Source organism: Lemur catta, chromosome 1, assembly GCF_020740605.2.
Source record: "Lemur catta isolate mLemCat1 chromosome 1, mLemCat1.pri, whole genome shotgun sequence".
Taxonomy (NCBI): Eukaryota; Metazoa; Chordata; class Mammalia; order Primates; family Lemuridae; genus Lemur; species Lemur catta.
This window is the reverse complement of record NC_059128.1, coordinates 108881790-108904425: the sequence shown is the minus strand read 5'-3', so window position 1 is coordinate 108904425 and position 22636 is coordinate 108881790. Positions and strand designations below refer to the sequence as shown.

General features: G+C 57.3%; 1 protein-coding gene across 6 annotated transcripts in view; it reads left to right on the top strand.

Annotated features, from left to right (window-relative positions):
* Positions 1-22636, top strand: part of PIP5K1C (phosphatidylinositol-4-phosphate 5-kinase type 1 gamma) — a 51071-nt gene that overhangs the window by 6944 nt on the left and 21491 nt on the right. For all 6 annotated transcript variants that reach the window (XR_006733652.1, XM_045544783.1, XM_045544787.1 and 3 more), the window contains exons 2-5: positions 16130-16161; positions 17591-17683; positions 19988-20118; positions 20902-21019. Coding sequence is in view for 5 of the 6 variants with exons in the window: in XM_045544783.1 (XP_045400739.1) it covers positions 16130-16161; positions 17591-17683; positions 19988-20118; positions 20902-21019 (374 nt within the window). In the remaining variant the exon portion in view is untranslated. The remainder of the gene's footprint in view (positions 1-16129; positions 16162-17590; positions 17684-19987; positions 20119-20901; positions 21020-22636) is intronic.

The window sequence follows — 22636 nt, the reverse complement described above, 5'->3', positions numbered from 1 at the left end:
GCCCAGGCTGGGCCGGCCGTGCTCTGCACACCCACAGCACACAGGGCCGTGCAGGTGGGGAAGGGGCCCAGACCCTGACGGCTGCCTCGCGGCCCCTTTGCCTGCGTGGTCAAAGGCGAGTTGTCGCAGCCTCTAGGCACGGGCCAGCCCTGGGAGGGACCATCCCTCCCCAGGCGCACACGGCCCCCCTGATGTCAAAGCGCCATAAAACCCAGGAGGTAAACCGCAGAGTGAGCACGGTTCCCGACCAGACCAGACCAGACCCACCAGCCTGGGCCTCATCTGTTTCCCCAACTGGCGATGTCACAGGTATAGAGTGACTTCTCCGCAGAGTTGCAATTTATAGTTATCTTAATGTGAATCAGAGAAAAAGCTCTCCATACAGCTTTTCTTTTTTAATGTTTCCTCTTTCTCTTGAAAATGTTTTTCTGCAAAGGGAGCGCAGACAGCGTGGGTAAAAGGACCTGCCCCCAGGTTTCATGGGGGCTTCCCTCTCACTCATCCCACCGATAATCTGTGTTTTTGTCAGAGCTGGAAAACAGAGTGTCACCCACAAGGGAGACAGGGCCACCACCAAGGCTGGCTCTGTGCTGCCTGCAAGTTCCGTGGCCCCGGCCCACACACCTGTCTGTCTTCCTTGCCCCGTTCCTGCATTTAACGACACACGTCAGGTGGAACTGGGGCCTCATTTTCTGGGAATGGTATAATTGCATCTTTCTTGTTTTACAATTGAGGTATCAGTCTTTTTCTTGTTGATTTGTAGGAGCTCTTTATATATTATGGAAGCTGTTCATGTATCTGTGATACCAGTTTGAGTAGTTCTTTTCTCATCTTCTCTTATGGTGATTATTAGTACCTGACAGGTGTTTTGTTTTTGTGTGGTCAAGTTTGTCCTCCTTTCCTTCTGTGGTTTCCTAGTTTGGCGTCATGGACAGGAAAATCTTCCCTGCTCTGAGGTTATGATTAAATTCTTCTAGGACTTCTATAGGTTCTTTTCTTTTTTTTTTCCACATTTGAATTCTTGCTCTATTTGGAGTTGCCCTGGCACCAGGTCTGTGAGGGTTTCATTGCTCCGGGTTTCTCCGGTGGCTCCTGGCTGTGCTTCCCGTTTGAGATGCCCCCTCGTTCCATACTGAACTTCTCCATGTGGCTATTTCTGGGCTTTCTATTCTGTTCCGTTCCCTGCCTGTGTCCCCGTGCAGCAGGCGAATCCTAAAATACAAGTAATAACACGTTTGTGGTTAAAAAAAAAAAATAGCAGTGAGATGTGTAGTCAGTAAAAAGTGAACTTTCCACCTCCCCCTCCCTGTCTCTGTGGGGGTAACGACTGCATCCCAGGTGTTTCTCTGCACCCACCTGTCTCAGTATGTATTGTTGTTTTTGTCTTTTTTAATGTTTTATTTTGAAAACCTTCAAGCCTATAGAAAAATTGGCATGAATGTAACAGTGATTTAGAGATGGGGTTTTGCTGTGTCGCCCAGGCTGGAGTGCAGTGGCATCATCACAGCTCACTGTGGTCTCCAACTCCTGGGCTCCAGCGATCCTCGTGCCTCAGCCTCCCAAGTATCTGGGACTACAGGTGCCACCACCATGCCCAACTAATTTTTCTATTTTTAGTAGAGATAGGGGTCTCGCTCTTGCTCAGGCTGGTCTCTAACTCCTGGGCTCAAGCGATACTTCTGTCTCAGCCTCCCTAGTAGCTAGGACTACAGGTGTGAGCCACCATGCCTGGCTAATTTTTATCTTTGTAGTGATGGGGTCTCACTGTGTTGCCCAGGCTAATGTTGAACTCTGGCTTCCAGCGATCCTCCCCCCTTGGCCTCCCGGAGTGCTGGGATCACAGGCCTGGGCTGTGGCGCCGGCCTTCTCTGTGTGTACGTTAGCCCGTGTGTATGTGTGTGTGTACGTTAGCCCATGTGTGTGTGTGTGTGTGTGTGTGTGTGTGTGTGCACGCGTGAGAGATCGTGCGGGGCCATTTGAGAGTTGGCTGCCGGCTCGATGCCTCTTTGCCCCTAAATACGTGAGCCCAGTCGATTCTCGTCACCTGCGATAGTTTTGTCCTGTAAAGCTGCCTGCAACACTGAGAAGTGCATACCATCCTCCCAGGGGACATCCAGGGTTAGGTCCCCACCAGCCTCTGGTCCCAGCACTCCCACCAGCCAGCCCGCCCTCGCCCTGTGTGTCCTGCTGAAGGACGCCTTGCAGAGTTCATCGCACTGAGGTCCCGGGCGTGGCGCTGTCCCCGCTCCTGAGCGGGGCCTTCTCTGACACAGGGGCTCCTCCACGAGCCTCCTCCAGCCTCCTGGCGCCGGGGGACACTAGAAAGGGCTTCAGCAGCACATTGGCGGGGGGCGGGGGGAGCAATTTTAACACCAAAATCACCAAGAAAAAGCACAAAAATGCCAAAATCGTGGCTCTCAATGGTCCAGGAAAAGGCCTTGTGTTCACAGTGTGAGCGGAAACAGGAAGGCAGAGGGTCGCCTCGCGCCACATGAACTGGGAACACACATCCAGAGGTAGTTGGGGGCCCACTCAGGCCTACTCTCCCGGACCCCCAACCCGGAGCAGGGACCAGGTGACCGTCTAGCCCGACAGATGAGAGCCAAGGGCCCCTCAGGATCTGCAGCGGGGACGAGGGAGGTGTGGCCTCGTCCCACAGACCAGCCCTCCACGCTGTGCCGTGGACAGCGGGCACAAGAGACCGCCAGGCCCCGGGAACCCAGGACCACGCACAGAGTGTAGCCATGGGGGACGCTCCAACGGCAGGGTGGCAGGGTGCCCCCAGGACCATGGTGGGACCAGGCTTCCTCTGGGCCAGACTTTTGCTCTCTGGACCCTGACCCTGCCGGACCCAGCCCTCCCACGGTGGCTGGCCATGCCCGAGAGCCTCCTGCCCTGGGCTGCGGTGGGGCTGTGCCTGGCACTCGCTGATGCTCCATGCTGACCTGGAACCCTCTCTTGGATGCTGGTGCTTTGGGAAACTGCAGCGGTGTGGGGGCCCACGGAGTCCTGGACCCCAGCCCCTCCCTGCCCTCCACAGGGCTTCCTGTTTACCGCCCTGGAGCGGGACTGACTGCGGTGGGGGGTGGGGCAGGGCCACCTGCTGGCCAGGGAAGACCCCCAAGCTGCCCCCATCCTAGGCCCCCAGGTGTGCCCTCCCCTGCGGTCCCACCCAGCCCTTCCTTCCTGAGCCCCCAAGTGTCCTGTTGTGTCACCAGCCACCTGTGCACGGTCTCTCACCTCCCCCTGCCCGCAGGCAGGGAAACTCCTGTGGTTCTGGTTCTCTTCCCCCGGCTCTGGGAAGGTGTCACATGTCCACGGCGCCACACGCAGCCTGTGCAAGAGGAAGCTGGTTGTCCCTCCGGCTCTGCCCCAGGCCCGCCCTGGAGCCTCTGTCCCACTGCTGCGTCTGCGCAGACCTCGGTCACTCGGCCTCTGCCCTCGTATGTGACACACCCCTTATTCCACACCGGGCTCCTCCTCCCAGCTCTTCTTTAATACGGTCCCATACGCACATTTACCCATTCCAGATGTACAATTCAATGGGTTTAAATACATTCATCTCTACTTCCAGAACATTCTTATCACCCAGAGAGCAAGCCCTGTTCCAATCAGCAGTCCCTCCCCATCCCCTCCCCATCCCCTGGCGACCACGAATCCACGTCCCGTCTCTGTGGATCTGCCTATTCTGGGCATTTCCTATAAATGGAGTCACACACTGTGTGTCCTTCTGTGTCTGGCGTCTCTCACTGAGCACGATGTCCTCAAGGTCCATCCGCTCTGTAGCCTGTGTCAGAGCCTCGTCCCTTTTCGTGGCCAAGTGATACTCCACTTAGACCACATTGTGTTTGTCTATCATCCATTGATGGATATTTGGGTTGTTTTCACTTTGGGGCTGTTATAAACAATACCGTATGAACATTTGCATACAAGTTTCTATGTGGAAGTAGATTTTCACTTCTCTTGTGTAGAAAGCTAAGGGTGGAATTGCTGGGTCATATAGAAACTTTGCGTCCAACCACTTGAAGAACTACCAGACTGTTTTCCAAAGTGGCTGGACCACTGTATACTACCCCCAGGAAGGTGTGGGGGCCCTGGTTTCTCCACATCCTCACTAACTCTTCTCGTTTTCTGTCTTTTTTGTCAAAGCTGTCCTAGTGGGTACGATATCTCATTGTGGCTGTGACTTACATTGCCCTGATGACTAGAGATTGTGTGCTTGTTGGCCATTTGTATATCTTCTTTGCAGAAATGTCTGTTGAGATCCTTGGCTCATTTTGTAATTGGGTTATTTGGTTTTTTATTATTGAGTTGTAGGAGTTCTTTATATATTTTAAGATGTACATCTTTTACCAGATACATGATTTACAAATATTTTCTCCCATCCCATAGGTTGTATTTTCAGTTTCCTTCTGGTGTCCTGAGGATTTAAAAAAAAATTTTTTTAGAGACAAGATCACACTGTGGTGCCCAGGCTGGTCTCCAACTCCTGGGCTCCAGTGATCCTCCCACCTCAGCCTCTTGAGTAGCTGGGACTACAGGCATGCGCCACTGTGCCCAGCTCAAGTTATGATGAATTTTGATGAAGCCCGATTTATCTATTTTTCTTTGGTTGCTTGTGCTTTTGGTGTTGTAGCTAAGAAACCATTGCTGTATCCACAGTCATGAAGATCTGCCCTTACATTTTCTTCCGAGAGTTGAATAGTTGTAGCTGTTAAATTCATTTAGGCTTGTGATCCATTTTGAGTTAATTTCTGTTCATGGTGTGAGGTAGGGGTCCAGCCTCACTCTTTTGCACGTGGCATTCCAGTCGTCCCAGCACCATTTGTTAAAGAGATTGTTTTCCCCCCATTGGATTGTCTTGGCACCTTATCGAAATCTATTGACTGTTCGGGTTATTTCTGGTTTCTCAGTTGATCTGTTTTGGACTAATCTAATGATCTGTATGTGTGTCTACGCCAATACCACTCTGTCTTGAGTACCGTAGCTTTGTAGTAAGTTTTTTTTTCTTTCAAAAACATTCAGTTGGCTCTAGGAGGCCGAGGCAGGAGAATCACTTGAGGCCAAGCATTTGAAATCAGCCTAAGCAAGAGCGAGACCCTGTCTCTACAAAAATGCAAAAAAATTTAGGTGGGCATGGTGGGGTGTACCTATAGTCCCAGGTTCTCAGGAGGCTGAGGCAGGAGGATCACTTGAGCCCAGGAGTTGGAGGCAGCAGTGAGCTGTGATGATGCCACTGCACTCCAGCCTGGGCAACAGAGTAAGACCTTGTCTCAAAAAAAACCAAACAAAAAAAACACCTTCAGTTGGTACCAAAGTAGTAAATTTTGAAATGGGCAGTCTGAGTCAGTCCTCCACCTTTGTCCTGCAAGTTGCCTTTTAATGTGGCGAGTCTCTCTGGCCTCTGGTCTGTGTCAACACAGATTAGAGATGCCACGTTCTTTTAAACAGCTCTGTGACATTCCATTGTGTGCATTCCATCATTCATTCACCTTGTCATCAGCTCCTTATTGAGCACCTGCTGTGTGCTGGGCTCTGTTCTCAGCCCAGCTGGGAGGCTGGGGAAAACTGGGCTCAATTATTCTAACCCAAGGGTTGGGAAACTTTTTCTATAAAGTGCCAGGCAGTATGTCTTTTAGGTTTTATGGCCCAGATGGTTTCTGTCCCGACTGTTCCATACTGCCATTGTGGCACAGAAGCAGCCATAGACAGTTCCTGAACTGATGAGCGTGACTGCGTTCCAATAAAACTTTATTTACAAAAGCAGGTTGTGGGCCGGATCTGGCCCTGGACTGTGGTTCACCAGCCCCTGCTCTCAGCAGTCCTTTATAGGACCTTTAGGCTGTTGTAAACTGTTGCTGCATAATCAGTGAGCCTCCTGGAACATATATGTCTTTATACCTATGTTAAAGTTATCTAGGAGAAAGTTCTAGAAGCAGAATTGATGGCAAAGGTCACACACATTCGTAGTGTTGTTGCCAAGTTGCCTCCCAGGTCAGTGAACCCATTGACACGAGCACTACCCCCAGCCCAGCGTGAGGACCCTGTGTCCCCAGTCCCTGCCGACAGGTGACCAAGGGCACCGCGAGCTCATGTTCATATTCATGTCTTTTAACATCAAAGGGGCTTGTATGTCTCTCAGATGTTTGCACTGTTTGTTTTCTTTTCCTTTGCCTGTTGTACAAATCAAGCGGGTTAATGCTTTTGGAAACCCTCATTTCTATAAATGAAAATGACAAAACATTTATTTCAAACAGCACCCAAGGATGTAACATGCAAAAGAAAAGACCTCACCCCCCCCCCCAATCCCACGCCGCAGAAATAACTGAAACCTTCTAAGACTTAAGCATTTGGTGGCAGCCATCACTGCTGCATGATGTGTCCTACAGCAGTGACAACCACATGGTACGAAGAGCCTGAGCCCTCTGAGGGGGTCAGAGAGGCCCCGGATCCTGGCATTCGAAGGGCCACACCATTGCGGGTGGCGTCTGGCCACATCCAGTGTGTCCCTGAGGGCCCTCAGACTCCGCAGGTCCCGACTGTTCTTGGCACATTTGACCCAAGCCTGCCCCTGCCATCTCGGTGGTGGACCCACTGTGCGCCGAGCCCAAGTCCCAGCCTCACTTCCTCCCCGCTCCTCCCCTCGGCAGCTGAGGACCGTCGAAGCTGCCTCTGCCTCCTGCTGCTCTCCTGTGGGGACCTGCTGGGTGTGGGGAAGCCGCTGGGAACGGGACACTTAGGCCTGTGCCTGCACAGAGCAGCGTAATGCCAGACAGTGATAAAGTGGAGATGTGAGGGCGTGGCAGTGGGGGCTGCCACAGCCTGCCTGGGCAGGGACGGTCCCTCTGGGAAGCTGACAGGCCGAGACCCAACGAGGGAGGAGAGGAGCCAGCCACGCATAGACGTAGTGATAGCACGTCCCAGGCAGATTGCACAGCACGTGCAAAGGCCCTGAGATAGGACCATGCCTCCTCAAGGTGTGACGTGCAAAAGCATGGGTAGCCTATGGCACCTGCCTGGTACTCAGTTGTGTTCTCTGTGACCCATGAGATTACTGTGATTCCTCAGGCAGAATCCACTCAAACACCATGTGTCCCCAAAGCTTGAAAACACCTGACATCTAAGGTCGAGACCTTTCACCTGGGGAGAAGGGATCTTACTGAGAAGATTTTCAGAACTGCTAAAAAATTAATAGAATCAGGCAGTGGATCCTTCCGCTACTTACTGCCTGGATCCTACAGTCGACATTTGGCCACGTTCAGTTCTCCCACCGTTCTCCCATCCCCCGTCCGTCTCGTTCCCTGGGTGCATTTCCAAGTTGCAGACCTCAGCATCCCACCAGCCAGCGCTTACGCATGATTCAGCACGGTCGGTCGCTAGAGCTTGCTATTTTTTAACTTGTCTTTTGAAATGTTAACTACTCCGATCAGCTGTTAACTCCAGAATTCTTAGCCTTTCCCACTCCAGTCCTGGGGGTGAAAGTCTGCGACATCGCAAATGCACACAAGTGCTTTATTTCTGCCTCTGCCTGGTGAAGACCCCAAATTCACACTAATGCAGTGCCACACGGGTTGGGAACAGCAGCCACCGAGGTCTTCGTGCCCTTGAAGTGCCCTTGGAGTACAAGGGTTCTTCCCAGCGCCTCTGCCGACCAGAGAGGGTCATCTGCGCGTGGCAGGTGAAAATTAACCTAGTGTGAGCCCAGAGGAGGCTGAGCTGTGTAAAGCAGGGGCTGTGTGCAGAGGGCGGGAACTCCTGAATTCCAGCTCTCCAGACACACTTGCGGCACGGCCTTGGGTAGTCACTGGAACCTGGCCGTCTTGTCCTGCTCTGTTTAGTTCTAATTTTTGGTCAGTTGCTTTTCTTATGTTTTCTAAAATTTTGTCTTTTTTCCTATCAATCTTCATTCCTTTCTCTTTTTTCTTGTCTTATCACTCTGGGCAGCATTGCTACTGCAGCAGTAACTCTCCCGGCCATACTCCTGTCTCGCGGTGGATGTTAATGCACTTTTCATAACTTTTTGCCTTATGTTTCTTTTCATGGAAAGGCAGCCTCTCTTACCACCACCACCCCTTTTTTTCTTCTTTCTGTAGTTTTTTGAGTTTGGGTTTTTGTTTTTTTTTTTTTTTTGACATGAAATTCATGTTGAATTTTGTTGGCAGCTTTTCTGGATTTGGAGATGAGATCATAGGGTTTTTCTCTGTTGACTTTGGGTAACTTCCTAAATTTCTCCAAATCCCCGGTTTCCCAGCCTGTGAAAGGGCAGTATAATGAATTAAGTGGCCACTGGCTTTGGTGCTCACAGGCGCCCCCTGGCGGCCCGCCATGGGGAAGGGCCGTGGGGGCAGAGGAGGCAAGTGGCAGTGCCAGCCTTTTATTTCTAGGTCTGCTTGTTTCTCAGGAAACCCAGGTTTTTCTCCAGGATACTGTGATTGATTGATTGATTGATTGATTGATTGATTGAGACAGAGTCTGGCTCTGTTGCCCGGGCTAAAGTGCCATGGCGTCAAGCTCACAGCAACCTCAATCTCCTGGGCTTAAGCAATCCTTCTGCCTCAGCCTCCCGAGTAGCTGGGACTACAGGCATGTGCCACCATGCCCAGCTAATTTTTCTATATATATTTTTAGCTGTCCAGATCATTTCTTTCTATTTTTAGTAGAGACGGGGTCTCGCTCTTGCTCAGGCTGGTCTCGAACGCCTGACCTCAAGTGATCCACCCGCCTCGGCCTCCCAGAGTGCTGGGATTACAGGCGTGAGCCACCGTGCCCGGCCCCTTTTTCTTTATTTTTTTATTTTTTATTTTGTTTGAGACAGAGTCTCACTCTGTTGCCCGGGCTAGAGTGCTGTGGCGTCAACCTTGCTCACAGCAACCTCAGACTCCTGGGCTCAGACAATCCTCCTGCCTTAGCCTCCCAAGTAGCTGGGACTACAGGCATGCGCCACCATGCCTGGCTAATTTTTCTATATATATTTTTAGCTGTCCGTATAATTTCTTTCTATTTTTAGTAGAGACGGGGTCTCGCTCTTGCTCAGGCTGGTCTTGAACTCCTGAGCTCAAACAGTCCGCCCGTCTCGGCCTCCCAGAGTGCTAGGATTACAGGCGTGAGCCACCGCGCCCGGCCGGTGATTTTTAAAGTTTACTCAATTCAAACACCGTAGCGCTAGAAAGAAAGCCCAGGCACGGGCCATTCCCGGTGGCACGCTGGTAGCACAGTCCACAATGACTTGCTGTGGGGTTGGGCAGCTGCACGAGTTCACATCTCTTGTCCCTTCCTGATGGCATCGTTGGCCAAGTGCTGCTGATCCCAAGACAGGGAGCCCAGAGGGGGTGAAAGACGGTCTGGGTGAGGGGCCTTGCCTACGCAGCTGTCCATTAGCAGTGTTGGAATCCCTGGACCTCTCTGAGCCTCAGTTTCCCTATCTGTAAGGTGAAGCTGTCAGTAGCGGCTACCTGGTCAGACTGGGGGTGAGGTTCTGCATGGGAGGGGCTCGCTTGGCTCGACACCCGGCAAAGTGTAGCAGCTCGGGTATTTGCTCTCGCTGCTGTTTTTAACGTTTTAGTTGAGGGCTTTTTGGAAACAGGGTCTCACTCTGTTGCCCAGGCTGGAGTACCTTGGTGTCATCATAGCTCACTGCAGCCTCCAACTCCTGGGCTCAAGCAATCCTCCTGCCTCAGCCTCCTGAGTAGCTGGGACTACAGGTGCCCCCAAGCTCGGCCTCATCTAAGGGTTTTTAACCACACGGGCTAGTGCAGGGGGTCTCACCGGGGCGATGTCTAGGGATGTTTGTTGTTGTCATCATGACTAGGGGAGCTCCTAGCCTGGAGCAGATGGAGGCAGGGACGCTGCGCAGCACCTGCAGGGCCAGGACGGCCCTTCCGCAGAGAACGACCCAGCCCCAGTGTCCACATCACCCAGGGGAGACCCTGGAATGGTGGGTGGACTTTAGGGGGTGACTGGAGCCCCCAGACCGTCTGCGTGTCAGGAGAGGAGAGGCCTGGGGCAGGACCCGGGGAGTCCGGCAGGCAGTGCAGTTGATCCTGGTCTGTGTGAGCCAGACCAGAAGCCGAGGGTCAGCGTCAGCGACCAACTCCATGCGGATCTGGGGTCCCTGGACTCAGAGCGTCAAGACTTGGGACTGGACTTTATGCCTTTACCTCATTTCTCCAGTAGTTGGCTTGTACTGTGTTTTGCATGGTGCTTTCAAAGTATACCATTAAGTAGTTTTCTAAACGTATATTTACAGAGTTTAGTGGTTACCACTAATTCCAGAACATTCCATTTCTCCAAAAAGAAGCCCCATCGCTGTCAGCAGTCACTCCCTACCCCCTCCCCAGCCCCTGGCAGCCACAAGTCCACGTTCTGTCCCTGTGGATCTGCCCGTTCTGTTTCCTATAAATGGGATCAGACACTACGTGGCCTTCTGTGCCCAGCTCCTCTCACCGCGCACGATGTTTCCAGGATTCTTCCACGTCGTAGCCGTGTCACAGCTGAGCCATCTGTCCTACGGACATACTTAATGCTGTTTTGAATGTACGAAACCCAGGTAGGATGAAGAAGTCAAAAACTCTAACTCTCCTCTCCTGCCCCAAAGAGGTCCCTGGCAGCAGGTCCTGGTATTTCTGTTAGAAACGCTTCCCATGTGTGAATGTGACCCTGTTTCCGTCAGCTGTTGCTGTGTAACAAACCACCCCAGACCTTGTCCCTTCCCACAGCGTCTGCTTGCTAATGTGTCACCTGGGTTTGGTTCAGCTGGGCGGTTCTGCGGGTCTTGCTGGGGTTGGTCCCGCAGCTGTGGTCAGTGGGCGGCACGGAATCTGAGACAGCTTCTGCACGCATGTCCAGCCCCTCCGCAGTGACAGTAGGTTAGGGAGAGGATCCCCAGGTGTGGCCTCTGAGTTCTTCATCTGCGGGGCCCTGGCCAGGCCGAGCCTCAGGGCTGAGGGTTGGCTCTGCCCCCAGAGGGGTCCCCAGCTCAGGCCTGTGCCCTGGGGTGTCCCTCCCGGCCCGGCCACCCTGGCAGGCTGCACAGGGTCTCTGGTCTGCATGGTCAGAGGCCTGCACAGCGGGAAGCCGAAGGACAGACTGTTACGGCAGATGGGGGAAGTGAGCCAGCTTCCCGGTCTCATGGGACCCCAGGCATTCCGAGCTGCCTGTGTCCTTGCGCCCTGGTTTGCTCAGCACGGTGGGCTGGCACCTGGCCCAGGGCACCCAGAGAGACGTGTGCCAGGTGCTGCGTGTGCTGGGAAGCAGGGGAGTGATGGAAGGGACCGTTGGGGGCAGGGTGCTTGGGGGTGGGGAGGCCTCTGAGGGGGTGACATTTGAGCCAGGGCTTGGGTGAAGCGAGGGAGCAAACCCTGCCAGGCAGAGGCACAGCCTTTGCAAAGGCCCTGGGGCAGGACGGCACCTGGTGTGTGGGAGGCACAGCGAGGAGGCCCGTGTGGCTGAAGCAGAGTGAGGAGGGGAAGAGAGGGAGGAGGGGAGGGTGGGGAGGTTATGAGGCCCCAGTATGGTCATTCCCTGCCTCAGTTTCCAATCAAGCAGACGTGGAGAACATCTCCTGCCGAGGCTTGTGTTTGTGCAGAGTAGAGGAACAGGCATGTCCTTCCATCCCTCAGTCAGTCAACAGATACCCTTGAGTGTCAGCCCAGGGCAGGCCCGGCCCTGAAGGAGCCCCTCTGTCATTGGCAGCAGGGACCAGATGGGGTCTGCAGGGCAGGGTGGTGCCAGCAGGGTGGGTAAGGCAGCTGGCACAGGGCAGAGCATCCAGGCGGGGGATGGTGACGGCCAAAGCGCAATGCCAGGAGCCGACCAGGTGGCAGCTGGGCAAGGAGGTGCCACTGTGCGGGGTGTGGCCTCCCAGGGAGCACAGCAAGTGCCGAAGGGTCACGTTGGGCCCGCTTCACATACCGAGTCTCAAGAGCAGCCCCAGCATGTGTGAGAAGGTGAGGGGGCTGTGAGGTCACCGGTGCAGGTGGTCAGAGCGCATGCGCCAGGCTCTCATCACCACCAGGTCCCCAGGAGCCCGGGAAGCCCCACCTTTGGGCACTCGGTGGGTGGCTGCCGTAGCTCCGCCAGAGGAAACCTGCTCAGAGAGGTACAGGGACGTGCTGAGGTCGCAGGCGGATGGGCGGGAGCCGGGCTTGGAGGCCCAGGGGTCCTTGCCTGCCCCTCCCGTGTGGGGAGCGGGGGGGGGGGGGGGGGGGGACGCTTCGCCCCGCACATCTGGCGCTCCCGCTGTGCCGCGTAGCTCCCCTCTCCTCCTCCTCCCCCGACTATTTTTAAAACTTAATTTCCTCGAAAACAGGGTGGCTCATTCAGAAGATAATTAGTCACCTCGACATCATGACAGTCCTTCATCGGGGCTCCACACGTCCAGGCTCTGTGCCTGGGGTGGGCTCCCGAGAACCGAGCCGTGGGGAGAAGGCGACACCCCCTCGCCCACCCAGATGGTGGCACTGAGGCCGGGCGCCTCCTGCCTCTGCTCAGAGCTGGGAGCTCCATCCCAGGGTCCCTGACTCAGGAGGCTGCGGGTCCAGCACCATGGTCTGTCCCCACCCACAGGACGCCCTCCTGGCTCCTCCCGCTGGGCAGCCAAGAAGGGCAGCCCCAGGGGCCCCTGACCAGGTCTAGAACGTTCCGCCTCATTCGCCACCGGCTTCCTGCCTGCTCTCCTTTTCCTGCCCCCACGCCCTGGATGCAAAGCCGTGAATTGTTCTGCTGCTGGCGGCCATGCAAACATGTTGTCAGCACCTTCCACCCTCCAGCCAGCGGCCGTCACGGCGGGTGGTCCCTGCAGCCAGGAGGGACCCAAGCGACTGGCTCTGTCCTCCAGAAGGGGGCGCCCCGGGGAGGGGCCGAGCGCCAGACCAGACGTCTGCACTTGGGGCTCCAGGGCTCCTGCTCGGCAGGGCCACGGGGCTGCCCTGTCCCCTCCGGCTGAGGGCAGTTCCATCCCTCCGTTAGTGCCGCAGCCGGAATCCTTGGTCATCCCGACTCCTCCGCCCCTTCCCGTGAGCACAGGCTGTCTCCCAGCGGCACATCCCTCCAGAGCCAGCCGTCCCCTCCTCTGCCTCCGCCCTGGCCCCGTTGGCCGCCTGTCACCCCTGCCTGGGCCCCTCCCTGCCGGTATGGGATCCCGGTACCCGCCAGAGAGCCACGGCAGTGTGTGTGTGTCCCACGGACGCACTGGGGGACTGAGAACAACAGAAGTTTATTCTCACTCAGTTCTGGAGGTCCAAGGTCACGGTGTGGGCAGGGCTGGGTCCTCCTGAGGCTGTGGCAGAGGGTCTGTCCCAGGTGCCCCCCAGCTGCTGGCAGTGGCCGAATCCTTGGCAGGTAAAAGCATCACCCGGTCTCTGCCCTCACGTGGTGTCCTGCATCTCCCCTCTTCTTATAAGGACATCAGTCCTGCTGGACCAGGGCCACCCCCCAAGGTTCGACCTCATCTCAGCCAATTAGGTCAGCAAAGATTTTTCCCAAATAAGGTCATGCTCTGAGGTTCCTGGAAGGACGTGAATTTGGGGGGGATGCTCTCCAGCCCGTGCACCAGGCGGGCAGAGCAGGACAGACCACGGTGACAGAGGCGGCTGGATCACTCCTGTGTCTTGGTTTAAAGCTGCCCCCTCCTGAGCCGCGTCTGCCCACAGCCCCCCGACACGGACGCACATGGTTTCTCCCTCAGGCTCAGTGGGGCCCCTGCTGCGTGTCCGGCGTCACCGTCACCAGAGCAGAACCGTGGGCTCCCTGCTGAGCAGCCCCAGCCACCTGTGATGTGTGCACAGTGGGCATCTGAGGTGGCAGAGTGGCCCTGGCGCTGGACGCACAGTGGGTCGTCCATGCAACCCCCGAGGGTGGCGTGGAGGCCAGGGGCCCTGGCAGGGACGGCCGAGCAGGGAGGGTGAACGGGACGGGGGCACCAACAACCCAGACCCGGGTCTGAATTTCCTTCTCCTTCCCCGTGACCGTGGGCGGGTTCATCCCTCTCTCCAGCCTCCCCGTAGGCATCTTTAAAGCAGAGAGGCCCCTCCCTGGCCTGTGAGGCCACAACTGACCCGGGCAAGAAAGACTTCTCCCCCCTCCTCACCTGAGGCCCCACCCAGCCTGGCGCCCACCTCCTCCCCAGCCAGCACCTCCCCAGCCTCGCCCCGTGTCTCCCCCACGGGGTCCTGCCCCACCCTGCCCGTCCACACTGGTCTGTCCACAGACTGTCCTCATCCTCATGTCTGCCCGGCCCAGAGCGGGGAGGGGGCTGCACCCTCCAGTGGAGCCGGCTTCTCTGTGGATTTGTGACAGTCCCCGCTGGACTTGCCGAGTGCCTGCTGGTACCCAGGTGGTGTCAGGGAGAGGCTGTGCCCACCCGAGGGCCTGCCCAGCACCCAGCCCCACGCCATGGTCAAGTTCCAGCACCACTCTGACCTGCAGTCTCCTCGTCTGTGAAGGGAGAACAGCATGAGAGGATGATGGCAGTTGCTGGCACGGTCTGCCTTTCTCAAATGCCAGCCTGTGGGTCCACAGTGCCTGGGGTGATGCTGCCTTCGTAGTCCCGGCAGGATTACGTAACCCTGCTCACCACCACCAGCAGCCTGTGCGAGCCCTGAAGGCCGTGGCCATGTTCCACACAGAAATGCAGAGGCCTCTTCCTGCCTCAGGACCCTTGCACTGGCCACCGCCTCCCTAGGGCTCCCTATCCTGCTCCTTGTTCCCAACTGAGCTCAGACGTCACCTCCCCAGGGAGGCCTCCCCTGCTGATCTGCACCACTGCCTGTCACCCCAAGTCACCCTGCCAGCACTTGTAAGGGCAGGGACCTCTAGGAAGTGCAGAGTGCCCACCCCCGCTTACAGTGACCCCCCTCGAGGGCAGGGAGCAGGTCTGGTGTGGACACTCAGTGTGTGCGTGCCCCGTGGCCATCACAAATCACCAGACTTGGCTGAAGACAGCACACGGCTCTCAGCTCACAGTTCTTGGGTCAGAGTCCAAAGTGAGCCTCACTGGGCTGATGTCAAGGTGGGACAGAGCTGGTCCCTCCTGGGGGCTCCAGGGGAGAACCGGTCTCCCACCTTTCCTAGCGTCTAGTGGCCGCCTATGTCCCTCAGCTCAGGGCCCTTCCTCCCCCTTCAGAGCCAGCAGCGCAGCTTCTTCCAGTCTCTCTGCCTCCGACCCTCCTGCCCCCTCGTGGGAGGACCCTGTGCTGACACTGGGCCCCTGGGTCATCCAGGGTGACCTCCCCACCTTAGGGTCCATAATCACAGCTGCAAAGTCCATTCCAGGGGTGTCTTTGACGGGGGCATATTCTGCCACCATGCTCATTGAATAAATGATTCCTAATTGAAGTCCGTTTCCAGATGATGACCCCAGGCCCAGAGAGGCCAGTGGGTGGCCCGAGGGCCCCGTGGAGAGCCAGGGGGAGAGAGAGACCCCCCACCACCAGCCAGCCTCCTTGCAGGCAGGGGCGCTCTCCCAGCCCGGCCTGGGCCTGGGCCAGTTGGTCCAAGGATTCTGGTGCCAGCAGGGCCACATTGTCCCCCGGAGCTGCAGCCCCTGACCGAGGCTGTGGCCCCAGGAGTGGGGCGAGGCTGGGAGTCTCCTGCCACCTGCCTGTCCCTCCACAAACCTCTCCTCGGAGTGGGGCAGAGAGGGCCTGGGGGGTGGGCTGCGCACTGCTCCTCCTGCGGTGTCACTCGATTTCCCTGTGACTGAGGCGTCTCCTGGCGCCCGCCGGCTGGGGAGATGGGCTTTGTCAGCTCAGAGTCGCTCAGTTTGGTGCCCAGGACCTGGCGCCTGGAGGTGCAGGGGGCAGAGGCGGGGAGGTGTGTGTCCGCTGCCCCTTCCCCACCATGTCCCAGCCCAGGCCTGGCCTCGGTGGTGCCCGAGTCTAACCGCTCACCCAGCCTGGGTGTTGCGGCGCCAAAGCCTCCCACCTGCCCAGGGACCTCAGCAGGCCCTGTGGCCCCACCCTCTTCCCACATTATTCCGCATCTGCTCAGCCAGCGTCTTCCCGCCATGATGTGACCTTGAGGCAGGCCCCAAGGGGGGACAGTTACCTGGCAGTGGAGTCCTTCCAGGGGTGCAGGGAGCCGAGGGGGGTGGTTCCAGGCCCCATTCTGAAGTCTCCCTTCTCTCCCGCAGGTTTGGCTCAGAAGAAGGCGGCCCCGACGGAGGTGAGTGTCCGGAGAGGGTGAAGGGCCTGGGGGTCCCAACTTGACCCACTGAGCTTGAGGAGCTGTGTGGCCTTAGGCAACTCACTGCACCTCTCTGGGCCCCAGACGCCATCCAGTGTCGTCAGGGGGTGATGTTGTGTCCACCCTGACCTGACAGCATCTCCAGTTGCGAGGGCAGAATTCAGTGGTGGGGGGTACGGGGGGGGGTACCCCAACAGAGGGCAAAGCCCCAGGCCAGTGGCTCCACCCAAACCTCTCACCCCAGAGCGGACACAGCACCCTTGGCAGCCACACGAGGCGGCGTGAAAGCATAGTGAGGCTGTGGGCACGTGCTCGCGTGTGCGTGGTCACGGGTCCCTCCTGCCACTTGCCCACCGTCACCATCCCTTCTGGAGTCTGGCTCCGAGAGCTTTTCCTCAGCTGTAGCTGTCTGCAGCTCAGGGCGGGGGTGGGTGTACTGGGGAAGGTCACCGTCCCTCCAGGGAAGGGGAGTCGGCTGCGAGGGCCGTGTGGTAGCAGGAGTCCCGTGTGGCATGTGTCCCCTCTCACGGGGGATGTCACCTGCCACGTGGGTCCACACCGAGAGCCAGGATGGTGTCGTCTACCTGGACGGGGACCTTACTCCGAGTCCACCGTGGGGGGGGGGCAGGTGGGGGTCAGTTCCTGGGAGGAGCCTGCCCCCTGCTGGCTGGAGAGGAGAACTCGCTGGCCCCTGGCAGAGCAGAGGCTGTCACGGCCAGGAGGGCAGGAGAGGGGCAGGCGGTGCCGCCTGGCTGAGCTGGTAGAGGGCTGCAGAGCTCCCCGAATGTGTGCAGTGGGAGCCCCCTTAACGTCAGTGACAGGTGAGGCTGTGCCCCTGTAGGCTCCCAAGGCCCCTCCTCCCCTCCTCCACGGGGACAGCGGGATGGGTCATCCCGGCCAGCGGGACCCTGTCCCTCGGGAGGAGAAGCTGTGTGCAGTCATTCCAGTGTGGAGTCTCCCGTGGGTGGTCCTGCACTCTGGGGAAACCAGGCCATGTCTGGGGACATCTGTGGTTGTCACACTGGGGGAGCTCCTGGCATGGGGTGAGTGGAGGCAGGGACGCTGCCCAGCGCCTGCAGTGCCCAGGATGCCCCACCACAGAGGACGAGCCGGCCCAGTGTCTGCGGTGCCTGGGGGAGCCCTGAGTCTGGCAGGCCAAGGCCGCCTGGTCTTCCTGCCTCTCCGGAGCAGCCAGGGGTCCTAGCCTTGGTGTCCCTGTCAGATGCTGCAGGCCCTGGCTGCCCACCGGGCCCGTGCCAGTGAGCGGCCTCCCACTGCACCCTGGAGTGGGTGGCACCTGCCCCGGCCCCCGAGTGCTCCCGCTGGGCCCGGTGACTAAGCCCCTTTCTTGCTTTCTTGGTGGCGGTGCCTTCGTGGCAACTTCACACTTCCTGCTTCCTCCCCGCAGGCCCTGTCGATGACTGGACAGCCAGGCCCCGGCCATGGGAAGAAGTTGGGTCATCGAGGCGTGGATGCGTCTGGTGAAACCACCTACAAGAAGGTTCCTCAGCTGCTCTTGCCTGGCTTGCTGGGTGGAGGGGGAGGGTGACGGGGGAGGGGAGGGGCTCCCGGCTCCCACGATCGCAGGGGGTCTGCGCAAGCTCGGTGTGGGCCGCGCCATGTTTGGCTGGAGGCAGATGCTCTCATGGACCTCGGCCCCTGGTGAGGCTCCCACTCCGTGCTGGCCTGGCCAGGCGGCCGGGTGACATGCTCCACGTGGCTCAGCCTGGCCCCAGAGTCAAGTGACTGTGGGCAGCACCTCATCTAGAGAGAGGGGCTCACAGCCTGCCATGGCCTCGGACGACGAGGGTAGGACACTCTAGCCCAGGCTGTGTGGGCAGGAGGTGTGACCCACTGCTGTTCACACCCCTGCCTCGGTTGCATTTTTTTTAACATACTAGCTACACTGAGATGAGATTCACATACTGTATAATTCACCCTTTTAAAGTGTACAGTAAAAAGTTTCTGGTGCTTTCACAGAGTTGTGAAACTGTCACCTCTGTCTAACTCTAGAACATTCTCACCACCCAAAAGGAAGCCCGTCCCCATCAGCAGTCACTCCTCATCCCCTCCCCCAGTGCCTGGCGACCATGAGTCCACGTCCCGTCTCTGTGGATCTGCCTGTTCTGGACGTTTCATATAAACGGAGTCTCACACTGTGTGTCCTTCTGTGTCTGGCATCTCTCACTGAGCACGATGTCCTCAGGGTCCATCCACTCTATAGCCTGTGTCAGAGCCTCGTCCCTTTTCATGGCTGAGTGATGTTCCCTGTGTGGATGGACCACACTGTGTTTATCCACTCACCTGTCCACAGACACTTGAGTCATTTCCACTTGCAAACGACATTGCTGTGAACGTTCATTTACAAGTTTTTGTGTGGACATACATGCCTGGGAGTGGCATTGCTGGGTTACAGGGTAATTCTACATTTAACCCTTTGAGAAACTTCCAGACTGTTTCCCACAGCAGCTGCACCATTTCACATTCCCACAGCACGAGAGGCCCGCGGTTTCTCCACACTTGAACCAGCGCCTGTGATTGTCCATCTCTGTGATTCTGGTGCCCAGTGGGCGAGACACGGTGTCTCTTTGTGATTCTGATTTGCTCTTCCTCTCCTTGACTCCCAGGAGTGCTGAGCTTCCTGCTGTGTGTCTCTGAGCAAATGTCTGCTCGGTGCGCAGCATTGACAGGGAGTGGAACTCGGAGGCCAGGCCAGGGCCCACCTGGGTGGCTTAGCAGGGGGGCAAGCCGAGGGCCAGGTACCTGAGCAAGGAAAGAAGGCCTTGCCCTGTTGGCAAAGACCAACTCCGACCCCCTCCCTGTCTCCCACACCATCGGTGTGAGTGCTGGGGACCAGTCTGAAACCTAGTGACTGAGGTGTCTTCCTCAGTGTTAGGATGGACACATCACTGAGAATGCACAGGGAGGACAGCATTAACGATGCTGGCGATGAAAATAGACCCTTTGGCACGGTGGCTCACGCCTGTCATCCTAGCACTCTGGGAGGCCGAGGCAGGAGGATGGCTTGAGGCCAGGAGTTTGCGACCAGCCTGGGCAACATAGTGAGACCTCATCTCTACAAAAAATGGAAAAATTAGCCAGGCTTGGTGGCGCCTGTAGTCCCATCTACTCAGGAGGCTGAGGCTGGAGGGTCGCTTGAGCCCAGGAGTTGGAAGCTGCAGTGAGCTGTGATCGCACCACTGTACTCCAGCCTGGGTGACAGAGTGACACTATCAAAAATCAAAATGAAAGAAAAACAGTGAGTGCTGCCCAAGCATGCACAGGCTCTGGCTCACACAGCATCCCCAGAAGGGCCAGGACCATCATGCCCAGCCCCATCTGTCACGTAGAAAGCGGGTAGAAGGAACCCAGTCTGTGGAAATGAGTGTGATTTGGGCATTGCTCTGTAAATTGTGCCACCCTAAAAAACAAAACAAAACCCTGCTCAGTCTGGGTAGTTTGGGGGTAGTTTGGGGGTAGCTGGGGCCTTCGGGAACACACCTGGAAAACAGGCCTTGGGCTGTACAAAGTGGTGTCAAAGTCAAGACCAAGCCACTGCATGCTGTGTGGCCCCGAAGGTGGTGGCTTCACCTTCCCGGCTGGTTCCCTCCCCTGCACTATGGCAGCAGGATGGTCACAGTTCTGGAAGGTGGCCATGCAGGGGTTCCCAGGAGGGTGTGGATGGGTGCTGGGGGGTCAGCTGCAGGCTGAACGCCAGCCCCCACCCTCCCAGCATACCCAGGGTGGACAGGGCTGTGGCAGAGACCAGCCCACGGGGGTCCTGACTCGCTGCGTCTCTCCGCAGACCACCTCCTCCACCCTGAAGGGTGCCATTCAGCTGGGCATCGGCTACACCGTGGGCAACCTGAGCTCCAAGCCCGAGCGGGACGTGCTCATGCAGGACTTCTACGTGGTGGAGAGCATCTTCTTCCCTAGGTGGGCCAGGCTCGCCCTGCAGCAGCAGCCCTGGGGTTTGGGGGCCTGCCTGCCGGACAGCCACTGTTCTCACACGGAACAGCCCGTTCTCTGAGTGCCCTTCTCTGCCGAAAATAGCACCAGGCATCTCCTTGGCTTTGAGCTCTGAGCCCACATCAGTGAGGATATTAGTTTCTGCAGAATCAGGGAGACTCAATATATAAGCAGTTTTAAAGGAAAAGGAAAAAGAAAAGGTTGAAGTTGATTCTCTCATGTAAAAATACCAGTAGGCAGTCCAGGGCTGGGAGGGTGGCTCCACACTGCCATCTTCAACATGCAGCTTCTGTCACCAGTGGTTCCAGGTGGCTGCCCAAGGTCCTGCCATCACATCTGCATTCCAGCAGCAGGAAGGAAGAGAAGGAGAAGGGAACAATGTGCCCGTTCCCTTTAAGGGCACAACCAGGAAATAACACACATTGTTCCTGTCCCACTCACATCTCATTGGCTGAGTGCAGTCACATGACTACAACTAGCTGCAAGAGAGGCTGGGCAGTGAGCTCTTACTCGGGGCAGCCATGTGTCCAGCCAACAGAGCCCATTGTGGGTTCTGTTGCGAATGAGAGGAGGGTTGGTTGTTGGGGGACAGTCCCGTCAGGAGCCCCATGTTGCTTGTGGGATTGGGCCATTTGGAGGACGCCTTGGGGGCACTGCCCTGGGCCTGGGGAGGGCCACTGGGAGGAGCGGAGAGAGGTGCCCAAAACACCACTGTCCCTCACAGACGTTTTCTTTGTCCTTCCTCCACAGTGAAGGCAGCAACCTCACCCCTGCCCACCACTTCCAGGACTTCCGGTTCAAGACCTATGCACCTGTCGCCTTCCGCTACTTCCGGGAACTGTTTGGGATCCGGCCGGATGATTACCTGGTGAGTGTGTCAGCTACTGCCATGTAACAAAGTACTGCAGGCTCAGTGGCGTAAAATAGTGCATGTCTGTGGCTTCGGAGGTTCCGTAGGCTGGGCACCCGGGTGCAGCTCAGCCGGTTCCTTGCTTAGGGTTACAGTCCAGTCCGGCACTCACCGAGGCGGCGTCCGAGTTCGTCAGAGCTCTACGTCGAAAAGCTCTGTGTGGTCCTTTTCCAAATCTGCCTGGTCATTGTTTTATAACTTTGTATTAGAGGGAAGCTTAAAATCTGTAGACAAGCCGGTGTGTAATCGTTTGAAACACTGTGTCTGATGGCTGCAACTGGGCTGTCACGCATGGTGTCTCATTCGCTTGTGTCTTTGGTGGTTGTTGACTATGCCTGTGAATTTGGTTTATCTTGGTCTGGGGGAACCCTGTGTCCTCAACAGAGGCTGCATTCTTCCAGAGAGAATTAGTGTTTCCTCCAGCCAGGGGTGTGTGTGACCCCAGAGGACCCCAGCCCCATTTGGGGACCCAGGCTCCTGACTGCAGTGTCCCAGCACCTCGAAGACAAGCGATTTGTTCTTGCATAGAAATGGCCCCCAGATTACCCAGACACTGGTCGTCAGGTTGCCAGAAGTGGAAATGGATGCTGCGGTTCATAGCAGTGGGGAGACAGCATGAACGTCCCTTAGTGGGGAGTAGACAAATGAGAACGGAGGCGGGGGACACCTAGGTCTCACCTAGGCCCCAATCAGAGCAAGTTCCCGGCCTCAGAGGTCTGCACGGTGGCCCTTCAGCCTGACTCGTGCCCATCCCAGGTGGCGCAGTGTCCTTGGGGCCCCAGTGCCAGGCAGGCAGCAGCCCCCGGCTGTCCAGGCCACAGCACGAGTGTGGCCTTGCAATGGCAGTGGGAAGACACGATGGCATATGTTCTGTCCCCGCTCATGCAGCCTGGGGTCCCTGAGCCGGAGCAGTGGAGGGGACCAGTGGGAGCCTGTAGGAGCTGGGCTTGCCCGGGCTCCACTCCAATTGGACAGCTGAGGCCACAGTGCACCCAGCCAAGGGGGCAGCCCCCCTTGGGACAGAAAGCAGAGGGTCGGCTGAGGGGGCTGCATACGGTCAGCCTTAGGCCCCCAGCCAGTCAGCTGCAGCATGGAGAGGTGGGCCTCGGTCAGCCCACACAGAGCACGGCCACCAAGAGCCCCCACCCCTGGCCCCTGGCGAAGGGTCCCATCCCGGTTGTCCTGCTGCTGCCTGGCTCAGAAATCCACGCGTGTGGCTTGCTCCCCAAGAGCAACTGCCATGGGCTGCTTGGTTCCAGAACTTTCTCTCTCATAGATTTCTTTTGTATCAAGCTGAACATACCCATTCTGCAGCTTTTTCCACTGTGCAGTCAGCACGGCCTTCCCCACCGCGCTTTGTAGAGGCTGCTTGTGTCCTCCCCGTCTGAGGAGACCTGAGGACAGTGGCTGTGGGGTCTGCAGGGGCCTCCTCACCATGCAGGAAGGGTGCCAGCCCCAGGAGGGACTCGCCCTCACCCCGCACCACCACGCCTGTGTCCAGGAGAGGCTGGAGGCTTCCTGCCACGTCAGGGAGGGTGGAGGAGCCCGGTGTGGGCTCTCTGTGTCTTCCGTGGA